Below are 23625 nucleotides of genomic sequence, written 5' to 3'. Positions count from 1 at the left end.
ACTTTCAGAGACTAGGCAGAGGGTCCTGATAACTTGAGATCCTTTGTAAAATACGGGTGTGATGCCTCCCATTTGCAGTCCAATCCCCTCAGCCTCGGAAGTCCTGAGCTCCCAGGGAAAATACACATCCCTCGCCTGCTTAGGGTAAAGATCTGAAATGAGAGAGTGGGGAGGTGGTGGAAACAGTAGAATGTCCAAAACACTCAGATGTTTCATATGTGACCTTAAGCGTTACCTTTAAAGTTTTTAATTCAGTGTGATTTCTCTCTCCAGCCATAGAGCTGATGTATGGTGGCATCTACTGCTTTCTGTGCCACGACTACATATATGACAAGGACATGGAAATCATCGCCAAAGAGGAGCAGCGCAGAGCTTGGAAATTGCAAGGTTTGGTTGTGCCTAGATTTACGAGTCTGCTTTGTCTCCTAGTTGCCTGTCAAGGGCAGAGCTTATCAGGAAAAAGGTCAACATCTAGGGAGAAGGTCAGGGTTGGGAGATAGGACAGCTGTGGGGGAGGGGTGGTTGCAGTTTGGACTTGCTGGGAAGAACCCCCCCACACCTGCTTGCCTCCTCTTGTAGGTGCCACCTGAGGATCCGGGAGAAGCAGATGAGGTGACTGACCAGATAGGAGCTCAGTCTCCCTCTGCAGGGGCCGGGGGATGGGGGGGGTCAAGGCCGGAAATGCCAAGCCTCTCTTGGCGTGGTCTTTCTGTCAGCTAGTCCCTCTCTAGGAACGCCCCCAGGAGTCCCCTCATTGGAATAAAGATGCTCCTAGTGCTCTTATCACTTAGGAAATCATAAGGGTTTGAGAAACTCTGTGCCAGGAACCAGGGGCAGAGACCAGTATGTTTTCTGGCAGTAGCTCTGGTTCCAGCGTGGGGCTCTCTGTGCTTTTCCCTCCCTGTCCTCCTGTGTGCTCACATGCTTTCTTCATCAGATGCATAGTCGGGGAGACACAGAGAAATATGTGGCTGTTTTCCCTATTGTTCATTTCTTACTGTTTCCTTGATGGTTTTCTAGTTTTCATTTCTAGCAGATGCTGGAACAGTAAGAGGGTTCCAACAGTGGGAGGTGTGGTTGACCCCACTTGACCAGTGAGCATCTCTCCATGAACATATCTTCCACTGTTCACAGAGAGAACATAGAAACCCTGTCTGTGGGCGCCTGGGTGGCTCAGTGGGTTAGGCCGCTGCCTTTGGCTCAGGTCATGATCTCAGGGTCCTGGGATCGAGTCCCGCATCGGGCTCTCTGCTCAGCAGGGAGCCTGCTTCCTCCTCTCTCTCTCTCTGCCTGTGTCTCTGCCTACTTGTGATCTCTCTCTGTCAAATAAATAAATAAAATCTTAAAAAAAAAAAAAAAAAATAGTTTTTAAAAAAAAAAAAAAGAAAAAAAAGAAACCCTGTCTGTGCTTCACAGTTTTTGTCCCTAATTGCTCTGCTTTTAAGCAGCCCTATTTTTTGAGACTGGAACAATAGGAACAGGTGCTCTCCGTGATCACAATTGTAACAGATCTTTTCTGGAGAACAGTCTCTTTAACCAACCTCCTATTCTTTTCTCCCTCAAAAATTTAGTAACATTGCAACTAAGTCTGAATATATTATTTCTCTGGTAAGAACATTTCAGTTACAGGAGCTCAGAAATGAATGACCCGGAATAAAACAACTCTTCTAAAATCATTCTATAACTCCATGTGTCAATGAGATAGAATGTCTTTTCAAGTTCATTGAATGTTGCAGAAATGTTAAGTCACATGGAACAGTTGTTGCACGTATTAAGATGAGTCGTGACTATTAGCACCCGCACCATTGTCTGTGGTGCAGATCGTTTATGGGTATAGCTGTTTAACACAAGGTGTTTTCAAACTGTGTTTCGGCAAGTGCGTTTTCTCCCTGTCGCTTTCAGTCTTTTCACAGAGACCCCTCACCTCAGTGCCAAGTGTAGGTCTTTCCGCCGGGGCTGCTGCAGTCTCTGTGCTCAAGGGTTAAAGGCTTGGCGGAAAATCCCCATATTGGCATTAGTGCTACGGTAGTGTTAATGGGAGGTGTTGCCCTTCTCACAGGAAACCGCTTATTCACCACACATTTTCCAAAAGAAACTCCTTTTAAGTGTTCTTTCTAGCCCATTGCAATATAATATGGTCTGGAAAGACCTCGTGTTGTGGCTTTGAAACACACGCCGATCTAAGTGTTCTGTCACCATCGCTTTTATGTATAAACACACTTGATGAAACCTGGGCTCATGGCACCGGGACCTGTCTTCCATCCGCTTAGGTGTTGGGGAGAAGTTTTCAACTTGGGAACCTACCAAACGGGAGCTCGAACTGCTGAAGCACAACCCGAAAAGGCGAAAGATCACCTCCAACTGCACCATAGGTAGGTGGGCGACAGTGCTCGGAGCGGGGCTTTGTGACGACCGCCAGCAAGGCTGGCTTCTCTGGGTTTCAATAGATGTGAACGGGAGGATTTCCTGGTGTGGTTCTCTTTAAGCCCTTGTATAAGCCTTTATCGTTTGCCACCCCCCCACCCAACTACTTCTGGAGCACCTGCAGCCCCCGGGGGCCTCGTGGTAATGGACAGAAACAGTCCCTGCCCCTGGGGCCGTGACAGTCTGTCCTGTAAGCGAGATTCACATTTGTCCTGCTCAGGTCTGCGAGGGCTGATCAACCTTGGCAACACCTGCTTCATGAACTGCATCGTCCAGGCGCTCACCCACACGCCGCTGCTGCGAGACTTCTTCCTCTCTGATAGGCACAGGTGTGAGATGCAGAGCCCCAGCTCTTGTCTGGTCTGCGAGATGTCGTCGCTTTTTCAGGAGGTGAGCACTGTTGGCGTGGGCAGCGTACCATTTCTGTAACTGCTTGTTGTGTTTTACCTTGAAGTGAAATCACGTTGACACAGGAAAGGAAGGCAGGTTTCTGAAACCTTACACAGCGAATAATGCGTGCGTTTCTTATGGGACATTTTTCCCAAAGGGAATTGTCAGGGACTGTTGGCATTGCTTAGAGGCTGCGTGCTGACTTGGAGGATGAGAAGAGCCCTTTGGAAGGGGGCAGCCGGTGGAAGACATTTGTCTGTGAATGCTGGGGTCTTTTCACCCTCCACTGATTGCCTCCTGTCCTCTGTTCTTAAGGAAAGTGGCCCTTTTGCCAGGCCTCCGTGTGTTTCACTAGAATGCCTCTGTCTTTGTGGCCCTCCGCCCCAAACAGGTTCTGTTCTGCTTGGATCCAGGCTGCTCTCAGGCCCTGCCTGGGCTTGTGTCTGTGTCAGGCACTCCCAGTTGATCATTTTGGCTTATCCGTAGAAAATCGGCAGTCGGAAGGGACAAAATGATTTAAAAAGTCCAGTGAGTCCACATAAAAATACGTTTTCCAAAAAAAAAAAAAAAAAGGAAGGAGTTAAACAGAATCCTTTTTTGTCACAGTAGCTACAAGAAATTCTAGGTGGTTGTTAACAGATTTTTTTTATCGTGTGTGGTACTTCCTGCTGACGGTTGTTCCCCTTCCCCTCCTGTCTCTGGGAGCAGTTCTACTCGGGGCACCGCTCCCCCCACATCCCCTACAAGTTGTTGCACCTGGTGTGGACTCATGCGCGGCACCTGGCGGGGTACGAGCAGCAGGACGCGCACGAGTTCCTCATCGCCGCCCTGGATGTCCTGCACCGACACTGCAAAGGTGAGGCTCCGTGCCCCTCCTCCTACCCTCCCCCACCCAGGAGAGGTAGGGGGCGCTGTTGCACAACGGCAGGGGCAGGGAATCTTGTATATGGCACTTGTGTTCTAACTGTGTTGTTTCTCATCTTTAATACCCCAGAGAGGTTCTTCATAATTTGTCTTAAGAGAGGAGGGAACAGTTTGGAGGTGTTGTCTTCCGACCTTGCTGGGAGGAGAGGAGCATGGTGGTCGGTCCTGTAAAACCGGTAACAGTGAACAGAGCTCTCCGTCTTTGACAGGCCTGTGCCTCAAGTCCATCCTTTGCTGCCGGCTTCCTCTCGGCCTGATTGTGAGGGGGCTGGTGTGCAGCTTCTCCAGGTTATCGTGGCCCCTGGCAGGCCAGAAACTTCCACATATGCTCCAAGTGCAGCTGTACTGTTAGCACTGGCTCCCTCCCTTCGTGGGGTCTCCAGAAGGACTGGTTGTGGCACTATAGTCGCCGGAATGAGCTGAGAATACAAAAGGGGACCTGCATGCTTGCCATGCTTCCGTGACCCAAGTCCTGTTCATTTTGGGGTCCAGCCAAGGGCTTTTCAGAAGTCTCTCTGGATCTTACTGGGTCTTGACTTCTTTCTCACAGCCTGACCCCCAGAGCGGGGAAGCCACCCCAGGGGTCTCAGACATGGGTGGGTTTAGATAGTCTGGGGAAGGGGACATCGGGCAGCAGCTCTTCAGGCTCAGGGCAGAAGGTTAGGACTGAATAACAAGGCCCTGGGTCCCTCCCGCTGCCCTCCCTGTGGCGGGGTTCCCCATCTGAAGGCCCTGTGCCCAAGTGTGCTGACACAGGATCAGGTGAGGGGGATTCTCCGACCTTGAGTGTGGCTCAGAGTCCCCTGGAGGGCATGCTGCTGTTTCTGTTCAGTGGGTGTGACGAGGGTCAGCAGTTGTCGTTCCTGCTGGGTCCCTGGTGATGCTTGTGTGCCGGTTCACAGAGCACACTCAGGTGTAGCTGACGTGTGTCTGGGTGACCAAGTCACCTGCCTACCTGTGGCCTCTGGGCTGAGATCGTGGGTTTTGGTGATTCTGTTGGACCACAGTTCTGTTTTCCAGGCCACCTCCTGCTCAGCCTCTGTCCAGTTGCGGGGCTGCTCTCCCAAATGCCCTGTGTGGTCTGACATTACAACCTCAAAGCAAGCCAAACTCCAAATAAGATGGCTTGTTCTCATCAGCTTTGGGTTCTGGCTTTTTTGTGTACTCTTTTCCTGAAAAACACATCCTTTCAGTGCTCGCCCGAGGAACCCAGGTGAACAGTGCTTAACAGTTTAGGTGAGGTTTGGCTTTCTAGCGGGAAGTGTAGCATGCAGACCGAAAAGAGCCACTATCATTCCAAGCCCTTGAGGATAATCACGAGACTTCTGTAACCAGCAGGAGTCTATCCTGAAAATCAGCTGCTTCAGGTGCATTGCTGTGCAAACGTTCATCAGACAGAAACAGATACAGTGATTGGGACCCACTTGTCTGACGTACTCCGTTCAGCAGGTCTCACGTGCGTGGCTCCTCCTGCCGGAGTAGAGTGTTCTGAGTCCTTCGGCCTTGCTGGCTGACTTGGCTGAGTTGTGCTCCTGTGTGACTGCAGGCATCGGGGACCTTTTGGCTTCTCTTCCTTTGTGGCTTCCTACATGTATTTTCCTGTGTCCTGACATTTTCTCCTATGAATTTAAAATCTTTCTGGGTATGATTTTCTGTCTAATCTCTCTACGCAGTGTGCTGTCAAAAGACCCCGTGGGCATCCTTTATTCCTAGGTAATAATTCCACTTTTTTGAGAAGAAACGTACATACAGATAGACCTAGTCTCTCCCCTTCGTCTTGTTCAGTGGAAGTTCTATAGTATGTACTTAACGGTACAAATGAACACGTCATGTTCTGCATGTAAGCGCTGCGTTTCAGTATCTGCACCCGAAGATAATCAGTAAAACCCGTACTGAGCTAGAGAGGATGGGAGTGGTACTTCTCTGGGGGCAGCTTCTTGGAAAGCAGGGCTGTTTGTGAGGTTACAGAGCGTAGGAGCTGATGGGGAAACAACCCAGCGGGAGTCCTGCAGAGAAGCTTTCTGAAGTCAGGCGCCTGCCTGTGCAGTGCAAGGAGAGAGCAGGCACGGCAGCGTGGGGTGCCCGCCATGGCAGGGCCGCTCAGTTGTCCTGTGCAGGCAGATGGGAATCCTTAACTCTCCCCGGTGACTGGGCGTTAGCTATATCTTGGTACTTAGATAGGATCCCAGCGGATGGTAGGGAGTGGAGAAAAAAGAGCATTGAAAATAAGTTAGCTGGGTTGTTAGCTCCTTCCCCGCCAAGCCTCCCTGTTCACGTAAGGGTCCTTCTGCGCCCTTGTGATCGTATCAGGCTTTGTGAGCCTCTGCAGGGGAATGGCCTTGCGCCTTGGGCCTGTGGTGCTGGGAAGCCTACAGACTCGGGCTCAAGTGCACGTCACAGCTACAGTCTTTCCCCAGGTGACGATAACGGGAAGAAGGCCAACAACCCCAACCACTGCAACTGCATCATCGACCAGATCTTCACGGGCGGGCTGCAGTCCGACGTCACCTGCCAAGTCTGCCAGTAAGTGTGAGGCTCCCGGCGTAGCCCCAAGCATTCTTCTGGAACACAAGGGCCCGCCTGGTCTGTGCTGCCCAGACTGTGATGTGAGACCCTAGGTGCTACTTATTGAACGTCCTGGGAAGTTTTCAACCAACAACACTGCTGTGGTCTGAGCAGCTTTTAAAAGTTTAACTTTTAGAGCCAGAAGTTCAGTTGGTGCCCCACAGCTGTGCCTCCTTGGTGAAGTGGGATGGACCAGGGGGTTTGGCTCTTACTGAGGAGCCTGTGCAGTGGCAGCCAGACGTGAAGCAGGACGAGTTGAATTTCAGCAGCGGAGCCATTGGCTGTGTTGAGAGGAAACCGCTCTGGCAGAGAAGACCCACCCGGGGGGCAGGTCCTCCCAAACACTGCAGGTCGTCCGGAGCAGGGTCCCCAGGGCCGTCTTTATTCCCATTCCCCATCTCTGCTCTGCAGGAGCCACATAAGTGAGCCCTGCCTTTTAGAGGGACTGGCGCATGTGCGGGCGATCCTTGGTGCCCGTGCTCCCAAGTGTGTTGCTTTTCACATAATGGTTTCTGTTTCCATATTCTCCAGCGTGGGCTCCCTGATTGATGACCGCTGTAGGCTTGGCTCAGCAGACAAGAGCTTTGATTTCTAGGAGGAGACGTTGATCAGTGAGGTTGCAGGAACCTTCCCTCCCGACCTCCACGCATGCTTCTCTGTTTTTTGTGGGTTTTTTTTGTTTTTGTTTTTTAGATTTTTTATTTATTTGACAGAGAGATCACAAGTAGAGAGAGAGAGAGAGGAGGAAGCAGGCTCCCTGCCTAGCAGAGAGCCCGATGCGGGACTCGATCCCAGGACCCCGAGATCATGACCTGAGCTGAAGGCAGAGGCTTAACCCACTGAGCCACCCAGGCAGCCCTGTTTTTTATTCCATTTCAGGGTTTTTTAAAACTCTGGCCACGATCTACTCAAAATTATTTCGGAACCTCTGTTAGATTCCCCCGTGCGATTGGTACAGGATAGAGATGGTGGTAGGGGAGCAGCTTGGCCTGGGTCGTGCACACAGCGTTCTGGGACGGAGATGCCGGGGTGGGCAGCGCTCCAGTGTTTAAACTCTCCGTTTTAAAGAAGCTTCTTGTCGACTCCGTGCTGCTGAATTCTGGCAGCAGGAGGTGGTCTCAGGTTTATGTCCGGTTTAAATATCTGGAGTGAAGCTCCCAGCCTGTTCTTCAGTCCGTCTCTGAGAGGGAGACAGCTCTGTTCAGTTAGGACCCGTTCCTGCTTGGCGTGTTCTCCGCAGGCAGCGTGCCTGGGGCTCTATATTCCTACCCAGACTCAGATGCTGCTGAGGTAGGCTCATCAGTTCAGAACTAACGGACATGGCCCCGGGTTCTCAGAAAATCCCAAAATGACCATGATGATCTTCTGGGTTCGGAAACGTTGCTTTCGGAGCAGCCTTTGCCTGAAGTGGTTTACCTCCCCTTCCTCTGTAGGGCCCCCTGGGGAGCCAGGACACGTTGGGTGGGAGCTGTCTTGTGATATCTGACCTTCCATGTCCCATGGGTGGATGAGCAGAGCTGTGTCAGGCGGTGGGTGCCGTGGGCCAGCTGCTGCCTCGGAGGCTGCGTGGCCGTCCACTCTCACCTGCATCTTAATCTCCTCTTGCTTCTAGTGGAGTGTCTACCACCATAGACCCCTTCTGGGACATCAGTTTGGATCTGCCTGGCTCTTCCACCCCATTCTGGCCCCTGAGCCCTGGGAGCGAGGGCAGTGTGGTGAACGGGGAAAGCCACGTAGCGGGAACCACTACGCTCACGGACTGCCTGCGAAGGTAAGAAACCGCCGGCCCCTCTGGAGACAGAGAATGGTCTTTCTTGGCCAGCACTTGTCTCTCTTGCCTTCAGGTTCTTCGAGGTACTGGTTGGTCAGGGGAGAGTCCGAAGAAATTCAGGACCATTTGGGGCCCAGTAGAATTTTCTCTCACGTGTTGGGTATAGAACATGAGACAGGACAGCCTGCAGGCGGCTGTAGGTGGTGCCCAGCGGCTCAGACAGTCTGTCCTGGCTCTGAAAGCCTTGCAGGGAGCCTGTGTGCGTTACAGCTGTGCTCCACCCCGCTGGGAGACCGACCCGAGAGCTGAGGGGGCAGCTCAGTAATGGTCACTGTTTGTGGCTGATAACCCGGCATCAGGCAGGGCCCTCTCTGCGGGCAGCAGGCCTGTTGTGCTGCGCCTGTCCAGTCACCTCGTCTCTGCCTGACACGAGTGCTGGGTGTGGGTACCGCTGCTGTCAACCATGCTCGGGCAGCTCTCACGTAGTGGCAGGGAGATCAGAGACCTTCGCCAAACTGTTCTAATGGCCTGTTTAGTGTTTTACAGCCTTTATTTTCTTTTACATTAATTAAAGGTCAGTGCAGGTGTGTCCTTGGGCAGAGGGGCAGACTTCTGGGTTTTATCCTCCTGTGTATAGTCAGCAGGCTCAAAGCTGCATGCTAAGAATTTTTACTTTATCTATCTGTTTATTTATTTATTTATTCCCCCAAAAGATTTTATTTGTTTATTTGACAGACAGATCACAATTAGGCAGAGAGGCAGGCGGGGGCGTGGGGGGAAGCAGGGTCCCTGCTGAGCAGAGAGCTCGATAAAGGGTTCGATCCCAGGACCCTGAGATCATGACCTGAGCTAAAGGCAGAGGCTTAACCCACTGAGCCACCCAGGCACCCCTGCTAAGAATTTTTAAATGCGTCAGCTCCTTCACACTGATATGTCCAGTGTAAATGGGGCATCAAACTTGTAATTTGGAAACTAAGCAAAACATCGGAACTGAAAAGCCCACCATTTTCAAAGGGAGTGTTTACAGCTCCATTACACTGAGTCCTATGTTTCGGCAACCTACAGCTTTGCCCACCAAGCGGCCACGGGGGAGGCCGCCACACTTGGCCCACGGAGCTGTCTGGTTGGGGGCCACATGGGGCTAGGTCAGCGGCCGAGTGGCTGGGGAAGGGCAGAGAACGTGCATCTTGAACGTGCTAACAGCAAAGGGACCCTTTCCGAGTTAGGCTGAGAGCATATTGCAAACCCGGCAGGAGGAAGTCCAGGTAGATGGAATTCCGTAGCTCCAGACCCTCGAGTCCTGTAGTGTTTCATGAGGGTAAGTGGTGGCCACCACCCTTAGGGAGCTGCCTCCAGGCAGTGCTCAGCCTGTATTCCTGGAGCTTTGCGGGCAGGAGGTGGATCGGTGGGAGACAAGGGGCCCTGGTGATAGGGGAGCCCTCTGCCAAGCCAGTCGCTTTCCTTGGTGTACATGGTCCTCCTGCATTGGCCTCAGGCCTTGCACTTGGCTCTCGTCAGTATATTGCTGTCTCTGCTTTCTGCTGTCTGTGCTGTATTTCCTCACTCCAGATCGAAATGCAGCCTCTTTGGGACAGTAGACTACCTCGTACTCCCTTCCTCTCCTGCCGTCGCACCTCGCATGGTGGTGGTCCTTGCTTGGACGTGTGCGTGAGGGTGCACCAGGTCAGACCGCTCGCAGGTGGCAGGAGCGGGCTCTGCTGAACTTAGGCAGGAAGAGGTACTGGGTGTCCCCACATCCCCAGGAAGGCTGAAGAGGACCCAGCTTAGCAAATATGTGGTCACCGTGCAAGGCTTGCCCACCACTGGCCTGCTGCTCTCGGGTGTAGCAGAGCTGGGGCTCTAGGCCAGACCAGTTCTTCCTGCAGATTTTCTCGACTTTTCCAGATACAGAGTCCTCATAAGGGTATCCAGCTGGCCGAGCCTAGGTCGGGTGTCCAAACTTCTGTGGTAACCTTCCATGAAGGAAGATGGGCCCTGCCTCCCACCAGGGTTTGGAAGTTCCCCAAACGTTAGGGGTGGCCTGGATAGATAGTTGAGGAGATAATGGGGGTTGAACTCTGTGGTCCTTCCATTCTTTACTCACAGTTATGTGAATTCGAAGCCAAACCCTCTTTGTAGCTAATGTGGGACATTTTCTTAGTGTCGAAGCAGGTTTGGTTGACCTATTTGGTGTAGGAAAGTTCGCGTAGTTTGGCAGGGAGGAGGAGCACTTAGGAGCACATGGAAAAAAACAATGACCAAAAATCAGGAACTTCCCGAAGAATACAAAATGGGAAAACCTCAAAAGATGACTTTGGACTCTGTATTTTAGAGTGGACGGACGTCTGTCTGTTGCAGTGCCTGTCTGTTGCAGTGCGTGTCTGCAGGAGAAACAGAGTGCTTACTGCTCAGGTGCTTAATTGGTGATACTTAGCAGAGAGGTTGTAACTGGCTGATGCATGTGTATGCAGATTTAAGGCTAAGTAAAATGTCTCCACCCCCCAGTCTGACTTGACAAGCTGCAGAAGGCTATGTCTCAGGAAGCTCCAACCTGTCCCAGGGGAGAGTTCCTGTGGTCTGAGCCCCAGGCGCTTCCTTCCTCCCCTGGAGAAGGTGCCTGGGGACTCCTTCATGGAAGTGTTCTGTGCAGCCCAGCTTGGTAGCTTTGTTGCCTCAGGGACTTTGCTTCCCACCATCAGACACCTATTTTCTGACTGCTTGCTGGACGGACAGAATCCTCTGCCTGATTTCTCTGGGCTGGCTTTGGGCTTCCAGTTGTAAAAGTCCCTGTTTTTCCCTCAGTGCACAGCGCTCTCTCCGCCCGGTAGTAACCCACAGTCCGAGTACTTGTCCCTGCTGTCAGTGCTGACTGGAGAAGCTCGGCTAGTTGTCAGGGAAGCAGTTGTGGCCCCTGGTGTGTGTGCCTAAGCAGTTTGGGTGGGTTGGGGCCACACGGGTTTGAGTTGGAAAGCTGCATTATGGGGTCGTGTGTGGTGAGTTACGTTATTTTAGTCTTCACTATAGACATGGGAACATTCTTCTCTCTTCGGTCAGGTACCCAGTGTCCAAACTGCCCTGATAGTCTTTATAAAAAAAAGTATTCCGTACAGTTTGTTCAAGTCAGAATCCGGACTAGGTGTGCACATTACTTTTGGTTGCAAATCCATGACTTCAGCCCCCTCTTCGGTTGCCTTGCTGTTTCTGTGTTGAGAAGACAAGATTGTTTTTCACAGAATTACCCTCCCTGTGGACTTTGCCAACTGCATTTGTGGGCTAGTTGGCTTCCCACTTCTGGGGCACCTCCTGGGGCAGGCAGGGTCAGCTGCGGGTCAGGAGGGAGCATCTTCTTGTTCTGGGAAGATGACGAAGTTCCGATGGATAAACGGAGATTTCCAGACCCAGTTGTGAAAAGGTGAACTTTGTTTTTCAGCCTCACACTTAAAAAACTTGACATAAACCACATTGAAACGTCTGTTCTGTGGGTAGCCACCCTGTGCCACAAATGCTTGCTGGCCTGCTCAGTGCGGCCCTGCTGTGTGGTGGTCGGTCTTCATCCTTTGGAAACGAACATTTCCCCGTTTTTGTAAGAAATAACTGGCTGGGGCGCCTGGGAGGCTCAGTGGGTTAAAAGCCTCTGCCTTCGGCTCAGGTCATGATCCCAGGGTCCTGGGATTAAGTCCTGTATCCGGCTTTCTGCTCCGCGGGGAGCCTGCTTCCTCCTCTCTCTCTGCCTGCCTCTCTGCCTACTTGTGATCTCTGTCTGTCAAATAAATAAATAATAATATCTTAAAAAAACAAAAAACAAAAAACTGGCTACCCTCTACAGAGTCTCCCCAGTGATAACATCTTCTGAAATTACAGTGCAGTGTCATCAGGATATTCCATCGATGCCGTTGGGATGCGGGACAGTTCCATCCCCACCCGTCCCTCCCCCCACCACTGCCTCGTAACCCGTGGCAGCCACGGGAATCCTGAGAATGTCGTGTAAACGGAATTGTAGAACATACGACCTCTGAAATCTCCCAGGCTCCTGGCCGTAGGTCTCTGGAGATTCTTCCAGCTTGTGTGTTTCCGTAGTTTGTTCCTGTTTGTTGCCCACGAGTACTCTGGTGGGGGGCCTGTAGCCGCTGCTTTAACGTCTGCACTCCGGAGAGCTCTGATGGCTTCCCGGTGTTCAGCTGTCCCGGGTGCAGCCGCTCAGAGCGTTTGTGTACCATTGTTCTCATGAACGGGAGTTCTCCTTTTCCTGAAATTGGAATTGCTGGGTCTTACGGTCATTAGAAAGTTACTACTGTTTCACAAGACTTTTAACTCAAAAGAAGAATTAAGACCGTTCTTGAAGTATTAAGGGGAAGAGATGAAAGAAAAAATAGTTTGGGTTTTTTTTTTTTTCATCGTGGAATTATAAACACTCCTAACTATGTGCATGTTTAGTAGGAAATTAACTCACGGAAAGTGATAAAATAATTATTTTTCGTCTTTTCCTCTCTTACCTCTCCATCTTTTTTTCTTCTTCTTAAACTGTGCTGTCCACGTGTCCTGTAGATTCACCAGACCGGAGCACTTAGGGAGCAGTGCCAAGATCAAGTGCAGCGGCTGCCACAGCTACCAGGAGTCCACAAAGCAGCTCACCATGAAGAAACTGCCCATTGTAGCCTGTTTTCATCTCAAAGTAAGTTTTCTAGAAAGCAGACTCCTGTGGCAGTTTCCGTTTTCAGTCCCTGGTACCACTGAGAGCCTGTCGGTTTGGTGTAGAGAAGCACATTGTACAACTGCCGTGACTCAGTGACGAGCACGGAAGGTGCAGGAGGGTTGTACGCTGTGACACTGCCCCTTCCTCTGTTGTGCGAGGGGTTTGTGGTGAACCAGACTGATTACTTCATGATGACAGAAGGACGTGAGTTACTCTCCTAGGGGCGGGGGTGAAGAATCTCCTCCTCTTCCTCCTCCCCAGCTTCCCCACCTTCCCCCCAACACAGAGTTTTCTGGGTTCCTTTTACTTAAAAGCAAACAAGACTGTAAGTGTTATGCCCTAGTCCAGGAGTCGGTCAGCTTTCTCTACAAAGGGTCAGAGAGTAAATATTTCAGGCTTCATGGCCACATAGGATCTTTGTTTTATGGTCTTTATTTTATGACCCTTTCAGCAAAAACCCCCAGCCATTCCTGGCTTGCTGCCTGGTTTGGTGGCCCCAGTCTAGTCAGAGGAATGTCTTTGCCGAAAGGGAACAGTAGGTCCGTTTTTGCTCCCGGAGCTCATGGATGTTTGTTCTGTTTCCTTCCACCTTGCCCTTCGCTGGGTTTGTTGTAAGATCATTTTTTTTGCACACTTGGTGTCATTCACTTTGAACAACCCCGTCATTTCAAGACTGCATTTTTGAACCCCATAAATTAGAGTTGTATAGATTAATACTGTGTTACTGAGTCTGTAAGCTCTAGATGTGGCCGAAGGGCAAGTCAGAAAGGCCATGAAAAGCCCCACTTTTGGGAGTGTCCAGAGAAGCACCATCAGAGGAAACCCCTATAGCTTCATCCCTTTCCTTCTCTGCCCTCTCCCCGGTTTCTCTAGCGATTCGAGCACTCGGCCAAGCTGAGGCGGAAGATCACTACATACGTGTCCTTTCCCCTGGAACTGGACATGACCCCCTTCATGGCGTCCAGGTATGAAAGGGTTTGGGCTGCTGTGTGATCAGGAGGGCTGTGACTCCATAGGGTCCAGGATCGACTCCAGGTCTGTGATCAGCCGGTGTAGAGGCTACTAGAAGCGCATTTGCTGAAACTGAATCATTATCCTGGTCTTAACCCAGGACACAGAAGAGTTTCCTCAGCTTCAGGTTTTCCCTGGCATTCCTTTAGCAGCCCTCAGACGTGGCAAGCGGTCGCGGTGGGATCCCGGCAGGCAGCCCTGCCACTGATGGGACTGATTTTGGATACACTAAGCAGTTGGTGTTGCAGTTATAGATTCAAATCTTGATATTCCAGACCACTTAAAACGTGCCCTTCAAACCACAGCGACACTCGCTTGTACGTGAAATGTGCATTATCTCCTGCAGCCTAACAGATCACCACGAGCTCCGACCTCCGCTTCCTCACCTTCCCCTAGAAAGCAGAGCTGCTGGAAGAATTAGAAAGCATGTCTAAAGTGCACCGAGTGCCACATCTGGCAGAGGAGGCCCCAGTGGTAGTACCCAGGGGTACCGTCATTCGAGCCAGGCGTCTGCTTGGTTAATTATTTTATTTTAAGATTTTATTTATTTATTTGACAGAGATCACAAGTAGGCAGAGAGGCAGGCAGAGAGAGAGGAGGAAGCAGGCTCCATGCTGAGCAGAGAGCCTGATTCGGGATGCGATCCCAGGATACTGGGATCATGACCTGAGCCGGAGGCAGAGGCTTTAACCCACTGAGCCACCAAGGTGCCCCTGGCTAATTATTTTAAATGATGCTGAGGAAGTGCTGTTTTTTGTTACAGCAAAGAGAGCAGGATGAACGGACAATACCAGCAGCCAACAGACAGTCTCAACAATGACAATAAGTAAGTGGTATCTCGTGGGTGGGCGTGCCTCCCGCATGAGCAGGGAGCATGGGACCATAGGTGGGCCATGCGGGGAGGCCCCCGATGGCACAGCTCCTGTTTTGTTTTGGCCGCTGGCCTGCTGCCTGCCTTGCTGCTCCTCTGCCCCTGTTGAAAACACTGAAATCCACTTGGGAAAGGATTTTCACAGGCACACCATAAAGCTGTCCGATGTAGGAGCCTGCCCCCCTGCCCCCAGCTCCTGCACGTTAGCAGGGTTCGCACTGGCCACGGACAGCGCTGCTAGCATGAGAGCTCCGTGTCTGGATTTGGGGCCCTTGGGCCTCTGCCTTCACCAGCGCTGCAGTAAGGCCTCTGTTCTTCCCTTCACCCCCTGCTTACCTTCGCTGTGGGGGAAAGAACAAAGGACTGTGGGCTTACAGCATCCCCAGTGCAGCTTGCTGTCCCTGCTTCCACTGAATGTGGCTTCCGCAAAGCAGCTCGAGAGCTGGGTGGGCTGGGCAGACCTGTGTGCCTGCCGGGCTCCCGCTCTCGTTCCTGGGGTGTTCCATTTGGGGTCCATTAGCTTCGCACCGTGCAGACTTCTGATGGCTTCTGATGGCGATCAGATTAAGTTCTCTTCTCTCCCCACTCCCGCACTCCCAAACTAGGTACTCCTTGTTTGCTGTAGTTAACCACCAAGGGACCCTGGAGAGTGGCCACTACACCAGCTTCATCCGGCAGCACAAGGACCAGTGGTTCAAGTGTGACGATGCCATCATCACCAAGGCCAGCATTGAGGACGTGCTGGACAGTGAGGGGTATGTGCGGGCGGCAGCCAGCTCCCTGAGTGTACATCCATTCCCACATGCAGGCTTGTTCTGGACAGATTGCCAGTCTGGGTGGGCAGGATCACTCTCTCTGAGCACCCTAACACTGGGAATGTGGGGGTGGTCATTTCTGTTCTCCATGGCCAGCGGCCATGTGGGGTCTTGGGGAGCTCCTTTCTTCCTGAGGCGCTTCATTCCTCCCTGGCCTTTTGCCCTGAAGTCCTTACTTGGCTTGAGACTGTCCATGGACCGCTCCCCACCCCCACCAGAGATGGGCTCAGAAGGGGCCCAGAGCACTCCTGAGGCGTGTGCGCTTTGTATCGCCGTCAAGCAGTGGGGCGCCCCTTGAGAGTCTTGTAGAACAATTTGTGTGCGAGAGGATAGCTTTGCGGGTGCAGAGGCGGCCAGAGGAGCCACCCAAAGGGGCGGATTTGGACTAGAAGCCTGACAGCAGTCTCCCCGGAGTAGCCGCGGCCACAGGTGCAGTTGAGGTGGACAGCTGGAGAAGCTTCAGGAGCTGTGGGGGCGGGACTAATGGACTCCGGACTTCCGTGGGACGGAGCAGGATGGGCACTCGCCGTGGGCAGCCTGCTGCCCAACCAAGGCCCCTCCTCCTCGGGGCCAGAACCCAGCCAGGCCAGCGGTCAGGCCGCCAGTGGGTTCTGAGACCCCCGCGCTGGTGTCTTGGCGGCGAGGCGCGGTGTTGCTTCTGCCTCCGGAAACTTGGAGTGTCAGCGCGCTTCTTGTCTTTGCCTTCTCAGATACCTGCTGTTCTACCACAAACAGTTTCTGGAGTATGAGTAGCCTTACCTGCGGCTGGTCCCCAAAAATGAAGGCGATGAGTTGGCCAGCTTCCCAAGGTGATCTCCGCCTTCCCCGACTTCATGAAGCCACCCCCCACACAGAAGTGCCCCCGAGAGCATCGGATTCCCCTGCAGCCTGGGCCCAGCGGCGGCCACACGGGTGCCCAGGATCGCGGCGTCCGCGTGCACGAGCGCTGCTCTCCGAAGGAGGCTCCGGGACCTGCGCAGCGGACGCAGCGACGTGGGGGGATGTGCCCTGCGTGGGGAGGGGCCCCGGGGGTGCATCCCTGGGCGTCTGCTGTGCTCCTCGAGACCACGTGCGGCGGGGGTGGGGGGAGCAGCATGTCCCGGGACTGCGGCTTGGCTGCGCGATGGAGCAGTTTAAAAAGGCGCCAATCCGGTTTTCCATCTCATGGGTCTATTACAACAGTGAAATACAGGAGCCAAAGACGTGGTGTGAGGACAGAGGACTTTGTGCGCACCTTCCTCGCTGCGGGTTTAGTATCAAACATAGATAGCGTGGAACTTCGCCTGCGTCTGCTCAGCAGATAGAGGAACACCCCCACCCCCCCACCCCCACCGAGCCCGTGGAACCGAGGACTCCAGCGGGTTCCCAAGCTCGTCTGTTGCGCAGATCACTTAGCACCCAACTGCATGTGGAGGCGTCTGCCCAGGTGGTCTCTTGGTTTTTTTTTGGTTTTTTTTTTTAGAAATAGGCACTTTCATAGCTCTCTCCCCTTTTCTCTTTCTCCACAATTGTGACTTTCATCAATGTAATGGTAGTAACGTGAATGAATTACTGCATTTATACAGAAATTTAGATCATTTTCCTTTATTCTCGAGAGTGAATCTTGCTTCTTCATCGGTGCTGGTTTCGTTGCTTCCCTCCTCCCTTCCCCTTTGGAAGCATCCGCGTCCGGGTGAGGGCTGGTGCGGGCGGCGGCCGAGGATCAGGCTGAGGCTAGTAAGTGTCTCTGTCCTGTTAAATCTTTTGAGTAAGTGAAGTGTTTCCAGGGGCTTCGTTGTTCCTTCCTCCTATTTCTTCCTGGCCCCTCGTCCCTCTCGCTCTCCCTGTGGCCACGTGGCGGCTCGTGGGTCGGATGGAAGCTGGAGTGGCGTCCGGTGGAGCCTGCGGTTCGTGCTGCTGCCTCCGCCCTATGTCTGGTGTAGTTAGAGCCGCAGCAGGGGCAGGCGGCGGCTGGGCCAGCGAGCTGGTAGGAAGAGGGAGGAGCTGCTGGAGGAGATGGGACAGTTTGCCTTGGTCCTTGTAAGATACCCTGCATGCACTTGTCTGTCCAAACACAAACTTCCATTATCCATTTCTGAGAACTTAACAACCCAGACATGTGGGGGTGGAAAAGCTGCTTTAATGTCTTTTTGGGGAACAAGCAGTGCTTGTCCTAGGAGCCTGGTCTGCTTTTGAGCTGTGGAATGTTTGTTCCTGGAGAAGAGAACCCTCTGTTTCAAGTTCAGCATATTTACTTTCCTTTTTTTTTTGTTAATTTTTTATGGAGCCAGATAGTAAATAATTTGAGGCTTTACAGGCCGTAGGGTCTCTGCTGTAGATAGTACAGAAATGGAATCGCATGGCTATGTTCCAGGAAGACATCTTTCAGACCCTGAAATTCGACCGTCTTCACCTGTTACGGAATTTGTTTTTCTTCTCTATTTAAAAATGTGCAAACTATGCTGAGCTTGGTAGGCCATGCAGAAACAGTGGGCTTGATCTGGCTCGTTAGCTAGTCAAGGTAGGAAGTGGGTAGGAACAGCAGCCACTGAGTAGTTACCGCTCCGTGTGGAGCATGCTGGAATATGTGAAACAGCAGTCATGCTGCGGCAGCATCCTGGATGACAGAGCCTCTAGTGATGCAGCTTTTAAGCCCTTGCTCAGCTCATGCTCAGTGTATTTCTGCTGTTTGGGAATATGTGTTCTGTGATAGCAGGAATGATCAGGAACAAGGGTGGGTGCAGATTTTCAGAAATGGCCCCACGTGGCTGGGTTGTGTCTGTGATTGTAAGAGAGAAACTGTTGTGAAGATTGCTTTGTGGGAGAGCCGTTGCCCTTTAATAAGGAGCAAGTCAAGCAAGGAACTGGCTGAAGCTGGCCTGCGGAGTTTGAGCCGTGAGCTCTGCTACCTTGAGACCTGGCTCAACTGGATGGTCCTGGGTTTTCTGGCAGGTTCCCTGTGGTCTGGCCAGCTCTGCTTTCCACATCTGTGTCTGCTCATGTTCAGGAGAGCTCACCTGTTCCAAGAGCATGAGGTCTGGAGATAGGTGATGAGGCCATGTTTCTCTTTTGTAGACATGACTCTAAGTTTTTGTATCCAGATTAATTGTTGTTATTCCCTGTTGACACCGGCGTTAGCAAGTTGTCCCCCGTGTCTGCCGCTGGGAAGCTCCTGTGACTGTAGGAACCGTGCGTGGGCAGTGTTGCCAGCAGGAGATGTTGGTCGCTGGGATTTACTTTGTTACTCACAAAATACTCCATGGTGGGCCTGGGAATGTTTCTTTTTGCTTCCAGGCCAGGCATTAAATTCAGGAACATGGCTCTCTTGTTTCCTTGTAAAGACCCCTGTATACATGTTCAGGTCATTACCAAGTGCATCTGACACTAAGGGGGTGATCCCCACTGCCCCCCCCCCCCATATTCCCACCAGTGGTTTTAAAATAATCTGTGTTTCTGAGACGTTGGCAGCCCTTTCACCGCATCGTAGGGAACCGGGCTTTCCATCTCCAGAGCTGTGACATGAGCTCTAAGCTGAGCTGGGTCCGTGCCGGGAGCGTGGGGGTCCAGCGGGCAGCCCGAGCAGCCAGGTCGCCTCTCCAGGGCGCAGGGTCATCTTTAGGCCTCCTTCCTGCAGCAGTGCCCCTGACCCCACAACACATAGCCCTTCGCTCTTGTCCTTCAGCTTGGTGTGTATGCTTTCCCTGGGCCACATGGCCCTTCTTTTGACAATTCAAGTGACTGTTTCGTTTACTATAACCTTAAAAACAAAAATTGTAAGAAAAAGATTCCAATGATCGTGCTGTGGATTTTATTACCAAGATGTTTACACTTCCCTTTTACCTGTCATTTTGAGGACCTGTCAAGTCTTCTCCCTTAATGGCTTGTAGTCTTTCCTATGTCATAATAAAGCTACATTTTCTTCTGAACACTGGCTGGTCTCCCCTTGCTACCGACAGCAGCCAGAGAGGGCGCTGCAGAGACGCGGCCACACTGCAGGGCTCCCAGGGTAGGACCCTGGCTCCGCAGCAGCTGCCCTGAGCTCAGCAGCCAGGGCTCTGGTAGCAGGAAGTCCGCGAACCCCCTATTTCCTCACTTTCTCTGATTGGCTCACTGCTTCCCTGACCTTCTCCTCTTTCCTGCTCTTGGCATAATGGTGAGGCATCTGGGAGTCAGGACAACTATGCACTCTCAGAGTTGGTCGCTGTCACCGTCGTCACCTGAGGAGTTCTCGAAATGTAGGAGTCCTTGCCAACATTTGGCGACAAGCCCCAGGGTGCAGTATAGCAATGTTCTCTTGCAGGGAGCGCCCCAGATGAGAAAAGAGCATGTGTGAGTCAGCACAGAGAAAAGGTGCCATTAGTCCTGCCCTGGATTCTGTGATTGCTCACAGGACTGTAGTGGACGTTTGTGACACCCCCACCACCCTCCACACTTAACCTTGTCCTCAGAACCTCCCTTACCTGGGTAACCCAAACCTTCATTGCTGAAGTGTCTTTCTACAAACCTTTGTTGTGAGTTACTTCCTTTGCTTTATTTCCCTTGCGTGGAGATACAAGGAGACACTGGAGAATCTCTCTGGATCTCAGGCTAAGTCCCCTGTCACCACTGAGTGGCATTCTCCTTGGGATTACCCAGAACCAATGTTGTGTCCCTCAGGGGAAGTTACCCCCTTAGCGTCTAAGACCGCCAAACCAACAAAGCCCCCATTTTCCAGGCCTGGAGTAAAAAAGATTCTGTGAGTGGCATCTGGGTGACTCGGTCATTGGGCCTCTCTGCCTTCGGCCTGGGTCGTGATCCCAAGTCCTGGGCTCGAGCCTCATGTTGGGCTCCCTGCTCACCAGGAAGCCTGCTTCTCCCTCTCTCACTCCCCCTGCTTGTGTTCCCACTCTCCCTGTGTGTGTCTCTCTCTCCAAGATTCTGTGATTGGCTTATTAAGTGTAATACTGCAGAGTGCCAACCCCACTCCCACACCTTGATCTGCAGACCCGTATGTTCTGGCTGTTGGGGAATCAGCACCAGATCATGGTCTGTGGCTAAAGGCATGGAAGTCCTTGTGAGAGACGGCACCACATTCCTTCACCATAGCTCAGTACGCCCAGCCGCTTCCTGGTGGGGGATGATGTAGTAAGAACAGTTCGTTCCGTGGACACAAGCCCATTCCCAGGAGTGTCCCTTGCTGTGATTTGGGTTCTGTGATCAACAGCTATTTGTGGAAGGTGACCGTGGGCGGTGGTGCTGACAGGTGGGGTGGGGGTGTCCATGACTGGACTATCTGTTTATTCCAGTGGGGACCGGTCTCTGCCCCCTCCATGATGCAAGGGGCCCAGTGTAGTCTACCTGACACCAGTGGCTAGCTAGTCTTCGGGGGAAATGCCATTCTAAGGACTCAGTGTTCGTTAGCTGGTTAGGCCCTCAGCGGTAGTTGGCTCGGTGAGCCGTGGGCAGGGCAGGTTGAAGACACCGAGCCTAGTTCTAGCCCCCACCCCTGCCTGGATGGTCCCTTGGTTCGTGGGTCCACCAAGCGAGCACAGTGGCTGGGGAAGCAGCTGGCCGCGTCCACAAGGCAGGCCGTTCTGTCCCCCTGATCACTGAGAGCCTGAAGGGATTCTCTGGCAGGCACACGTGGATACAGTCATAGTCTGTGCCTGCCCGTATTGAGACATCTGTCCCCTGCCAGACCATGTCCCTTATCTTTGAATTCTGTTCCAGATGTTCGGCCATCCAGCCAAGCTGTTAGCAGCTCACCACAGATCAGCATAAATCAGTACTTCCGGCCCTGCCCGTTCCAGGCAGCTGGGTAACTAGGGGTACGGCCCAAGTTTCCCCTCGGGATTTTCCTCCATCACAGTCTGTCAGCGTCCTCAGTCACCTGGTGACAAAAAACACAGATGCCGTGCAGCAGGTGTCCGTTGACAGTCTGAGCCACCTCTTCCTGCGGTTTACCTTCCGCGCGTGCATACGCTCACTCTTCCACCTGCCGCTCCTGTCGCGGGATCGATGGCTGCTGCCCACACCCAGCCTTAAGGTTAAGAGGGTCAGACCAGGGGCGCCTGGGTGGCTCAGTGGGTTAAAGCCTCTGCCTTCGGCTCAGGTCATGATCCCAGGTTGTGGGATCGAGCCCCGCATCGGGTTCTCTGCTCAGCCGGAGGCCTGCTTCCTCCTCTCTGCCTGCCTCTCTGCCTATTTGTGATCTCTGTCAAATAAACAAATAAAATCTTAAAAAAAAAAAAAAAAAAAAAAGAGGGTCAGACCACTCATTTTGATGTGGGAGCCTGGTCAGCCCCTGTCCTGTGATTACACATAGGTCGGCTAAGTCCCAGAAACCAGCAGGCGCTGTTTCTGGAAAGGAGGATATGCCTCCTCCTCTGAGAGGACGACGGAGCTAGGAGCTGCTCTGAACTCCTGAGGGTCTGGTGCTGTATCTCTTCTACGGGCCCTTGCTGGAGGCTCCGTGAAGCATCCTTATTTGCTATGGATACTTCGAGTATCATTGGATCTTCCGGATCCTAGGATTTGAGCGGTTGTACAGCGTGTGTGACGGCCTGAACGTAGGCCTCCTTGCAGCTGGGAGCCGATCGCGGTGCCTCCGGAGATGGGTCGAAGGAACGCACTCAGACTCGGGGTCTGCCACCTCCCAAGCCTGCAAGACGGTCCAGCACTGCACCTCTTTCCACGTAGCAGGTGGTGTGACTTGTAGCCATCTGTCCTTGACGAAGCTCTCCTGACAGGCTTCAGATCCCTGAGCTCCCAGAAACGTCATTAAGTTAGGGGCCTGACTTCCAGGAAGCTTATTTCTCGTGCTTTGGTTCACTTGTTTCATTGAAGCCTTTGTAGAATTTACTGGTACCTGCTTATCAGGTCCAGTCAGCAGAACGCCCTCTGTATGGTGGACCAGAGCAATGAATGATGGAATATCGAGGTAGTCAGTGCCTATGTACGCTTCTTACAGCAGAAAGTAGAATTAGTGTAGCTCCGAGTCTGCACCGGGAAGGTACACTGTGGACCCCGCCAAGTAAAAGCAAAGTGCCCCACTGGCCTTTACAAATCGGCATGGGAGTGGAATGCACTGTCAGGTCACTGACGGTATAGTTCATGCCCGGAGCCACGGTGACTTGCTGCAGTGCTGGTGGCCCTACCTCTGTGACAGCGGCTGTGATTGGGCAACCCCTGATTGGATTGTAGGAGTCTGATGGTGAGGGGGAAGAAGCCAGGGCCTGGCCCCAAGGAACTTGCTGGAAGGGAAATAACCTTGATGTAGAACCTCAGAAATGTGGACAAACCCAGGTGCAGAGTGTCCTGGCAGGCTGACCCGGAAGGTGGGGGCCTGAAGATGTGACATTGAGCAGGATGGGGGCGACAGTGGTGTGGGGGAGGTGGCCCTGTTGATGAGAGGACGGCACTCCTCTGGGGGTGCAGAGCCAGGCGCTTTAGTCCTGGGGGTGCCCGGCGCGTACACCGCAGTGTCCACCACTCCCAGTGTGACAACTCTGATGCCCAGGACTCTGAGATTCATGCATTCATACCAGTGGAGAGTCCCCCCACCTTGTGAGGGGCACAACAACCAGTGTAATTCAGAGCCAACCTAGGGCCCCAGCCTGGACCGATCTCCCCAGCCTTCCCCAGGGCCCAGCTCCCTGTCTGCACACAGGACTCTGCCACTGAGGAAGGCGTACTCCACCTTCTTCCTGGGGACCGATGTATCCACCTGGAACCTCACGCACTGTATCCCAGCGGGAGAGCACATGCACATTTGAGACAAACGCTCTTCCTGCAGTAAATCAGTGAAGACAAATACAGACTGACCAGAGCTCCACGTGCCCCACTCTGTGCTGTCTCGGGCAGCAGATTGGCCTGCTCCGGCCAAGAGCAGTTTCACGCGGCAGATAAGTTTCCTTTCAGGGGACAAGAGATGAGCCTTCTAGTTGGGGCTCCGTGCTCCCTGGCGTTGCTCCTGGGGCTAGCGATTCTCTTGAGCCCCCTGGCCCCGTCTATGAGATGAGAAGAGGCAGAGCTTAAAATGGGTGGTCAGGAAGGGGCGCCTGGGTGGCTCCGTGGGTTAAGCCTCTGCCTTCGGCTCAGGTCATGATCCCAGGGTGCTGGGATCGAGTCCCACTTTGGGCTCTCTGCTCAGCAGGGAGCCTGCTCTGCGCCACCCTCCCCACCCCCCCTCCACCTGCTGCTC

At 52.8% G+C, this 23625-nt stretch overlaps 1 protein-coding gene across 1 annotated transcript in view; it reads left to right on the top strand.

Moving 5' to 3' along the window:
* USP22 (ubiquitin specific peptidase 22) overlaps nt 1-19369 on the top strand; it is a 44228-nt gene extending 24859 nt beyond the window's left edge. The window contains exons 3-13 of the mRNA XM_059147604.1: nt 274-387; nt 2271-2372; nt 2645-2814; nt 3523-3670; nt 6156-6261; nt 7916-8074; nt 12620-12746; nt 13641-13732; nt 14542-14604; nt 15255-15404; nt 16175-19369. Of these exons, the coding sequence (XP_059003587.1) occupies nt 274-387; nt 2271-2372; nt 2645-2814; nt 3523-3670; nt 6156-6261; nt 7916-8074; nt 12620-12746; nt 13641-13732; nt 14542-14604; nt 15255-15404; nt 16175-16217 (1274 nt within the window). The 3' untranslated portion in view covers nt 16218-19369. The remainder of the gene's footprint in view (nt 1-273; nt 388-2270; nt 2373-2644; nt 2815-3522; nt 3671-6155; nt 6262-7915; nt 8075-12619; nt 12747-13640; nt 13733-14541; nt 14605-15254; nt 15405-16174) is intronic.
* Nucleotides 19370-23625: the final 4256 nt, after the last annotated feature.

This window comes from Mustela lutreola, chromosome 15 (genome assembly GCF_030435805.1).
Source record: "Mustela lutreola isolate mMusLut2 chromosome 15, mMusLut2.pri, whole genome shotgun sequence".
Taxonomy (NCBI): Eukaryota; Metazoa; Chordata; class Mammalia; order Carnivora; family Mustelidae; genus Mustela; species Mustela lutreola.
The sequence above is the reverse complement of the archived record's forward strand: the minus strand, read 5'-3'. Positions and strand labels throughout refer to the sequence as shown.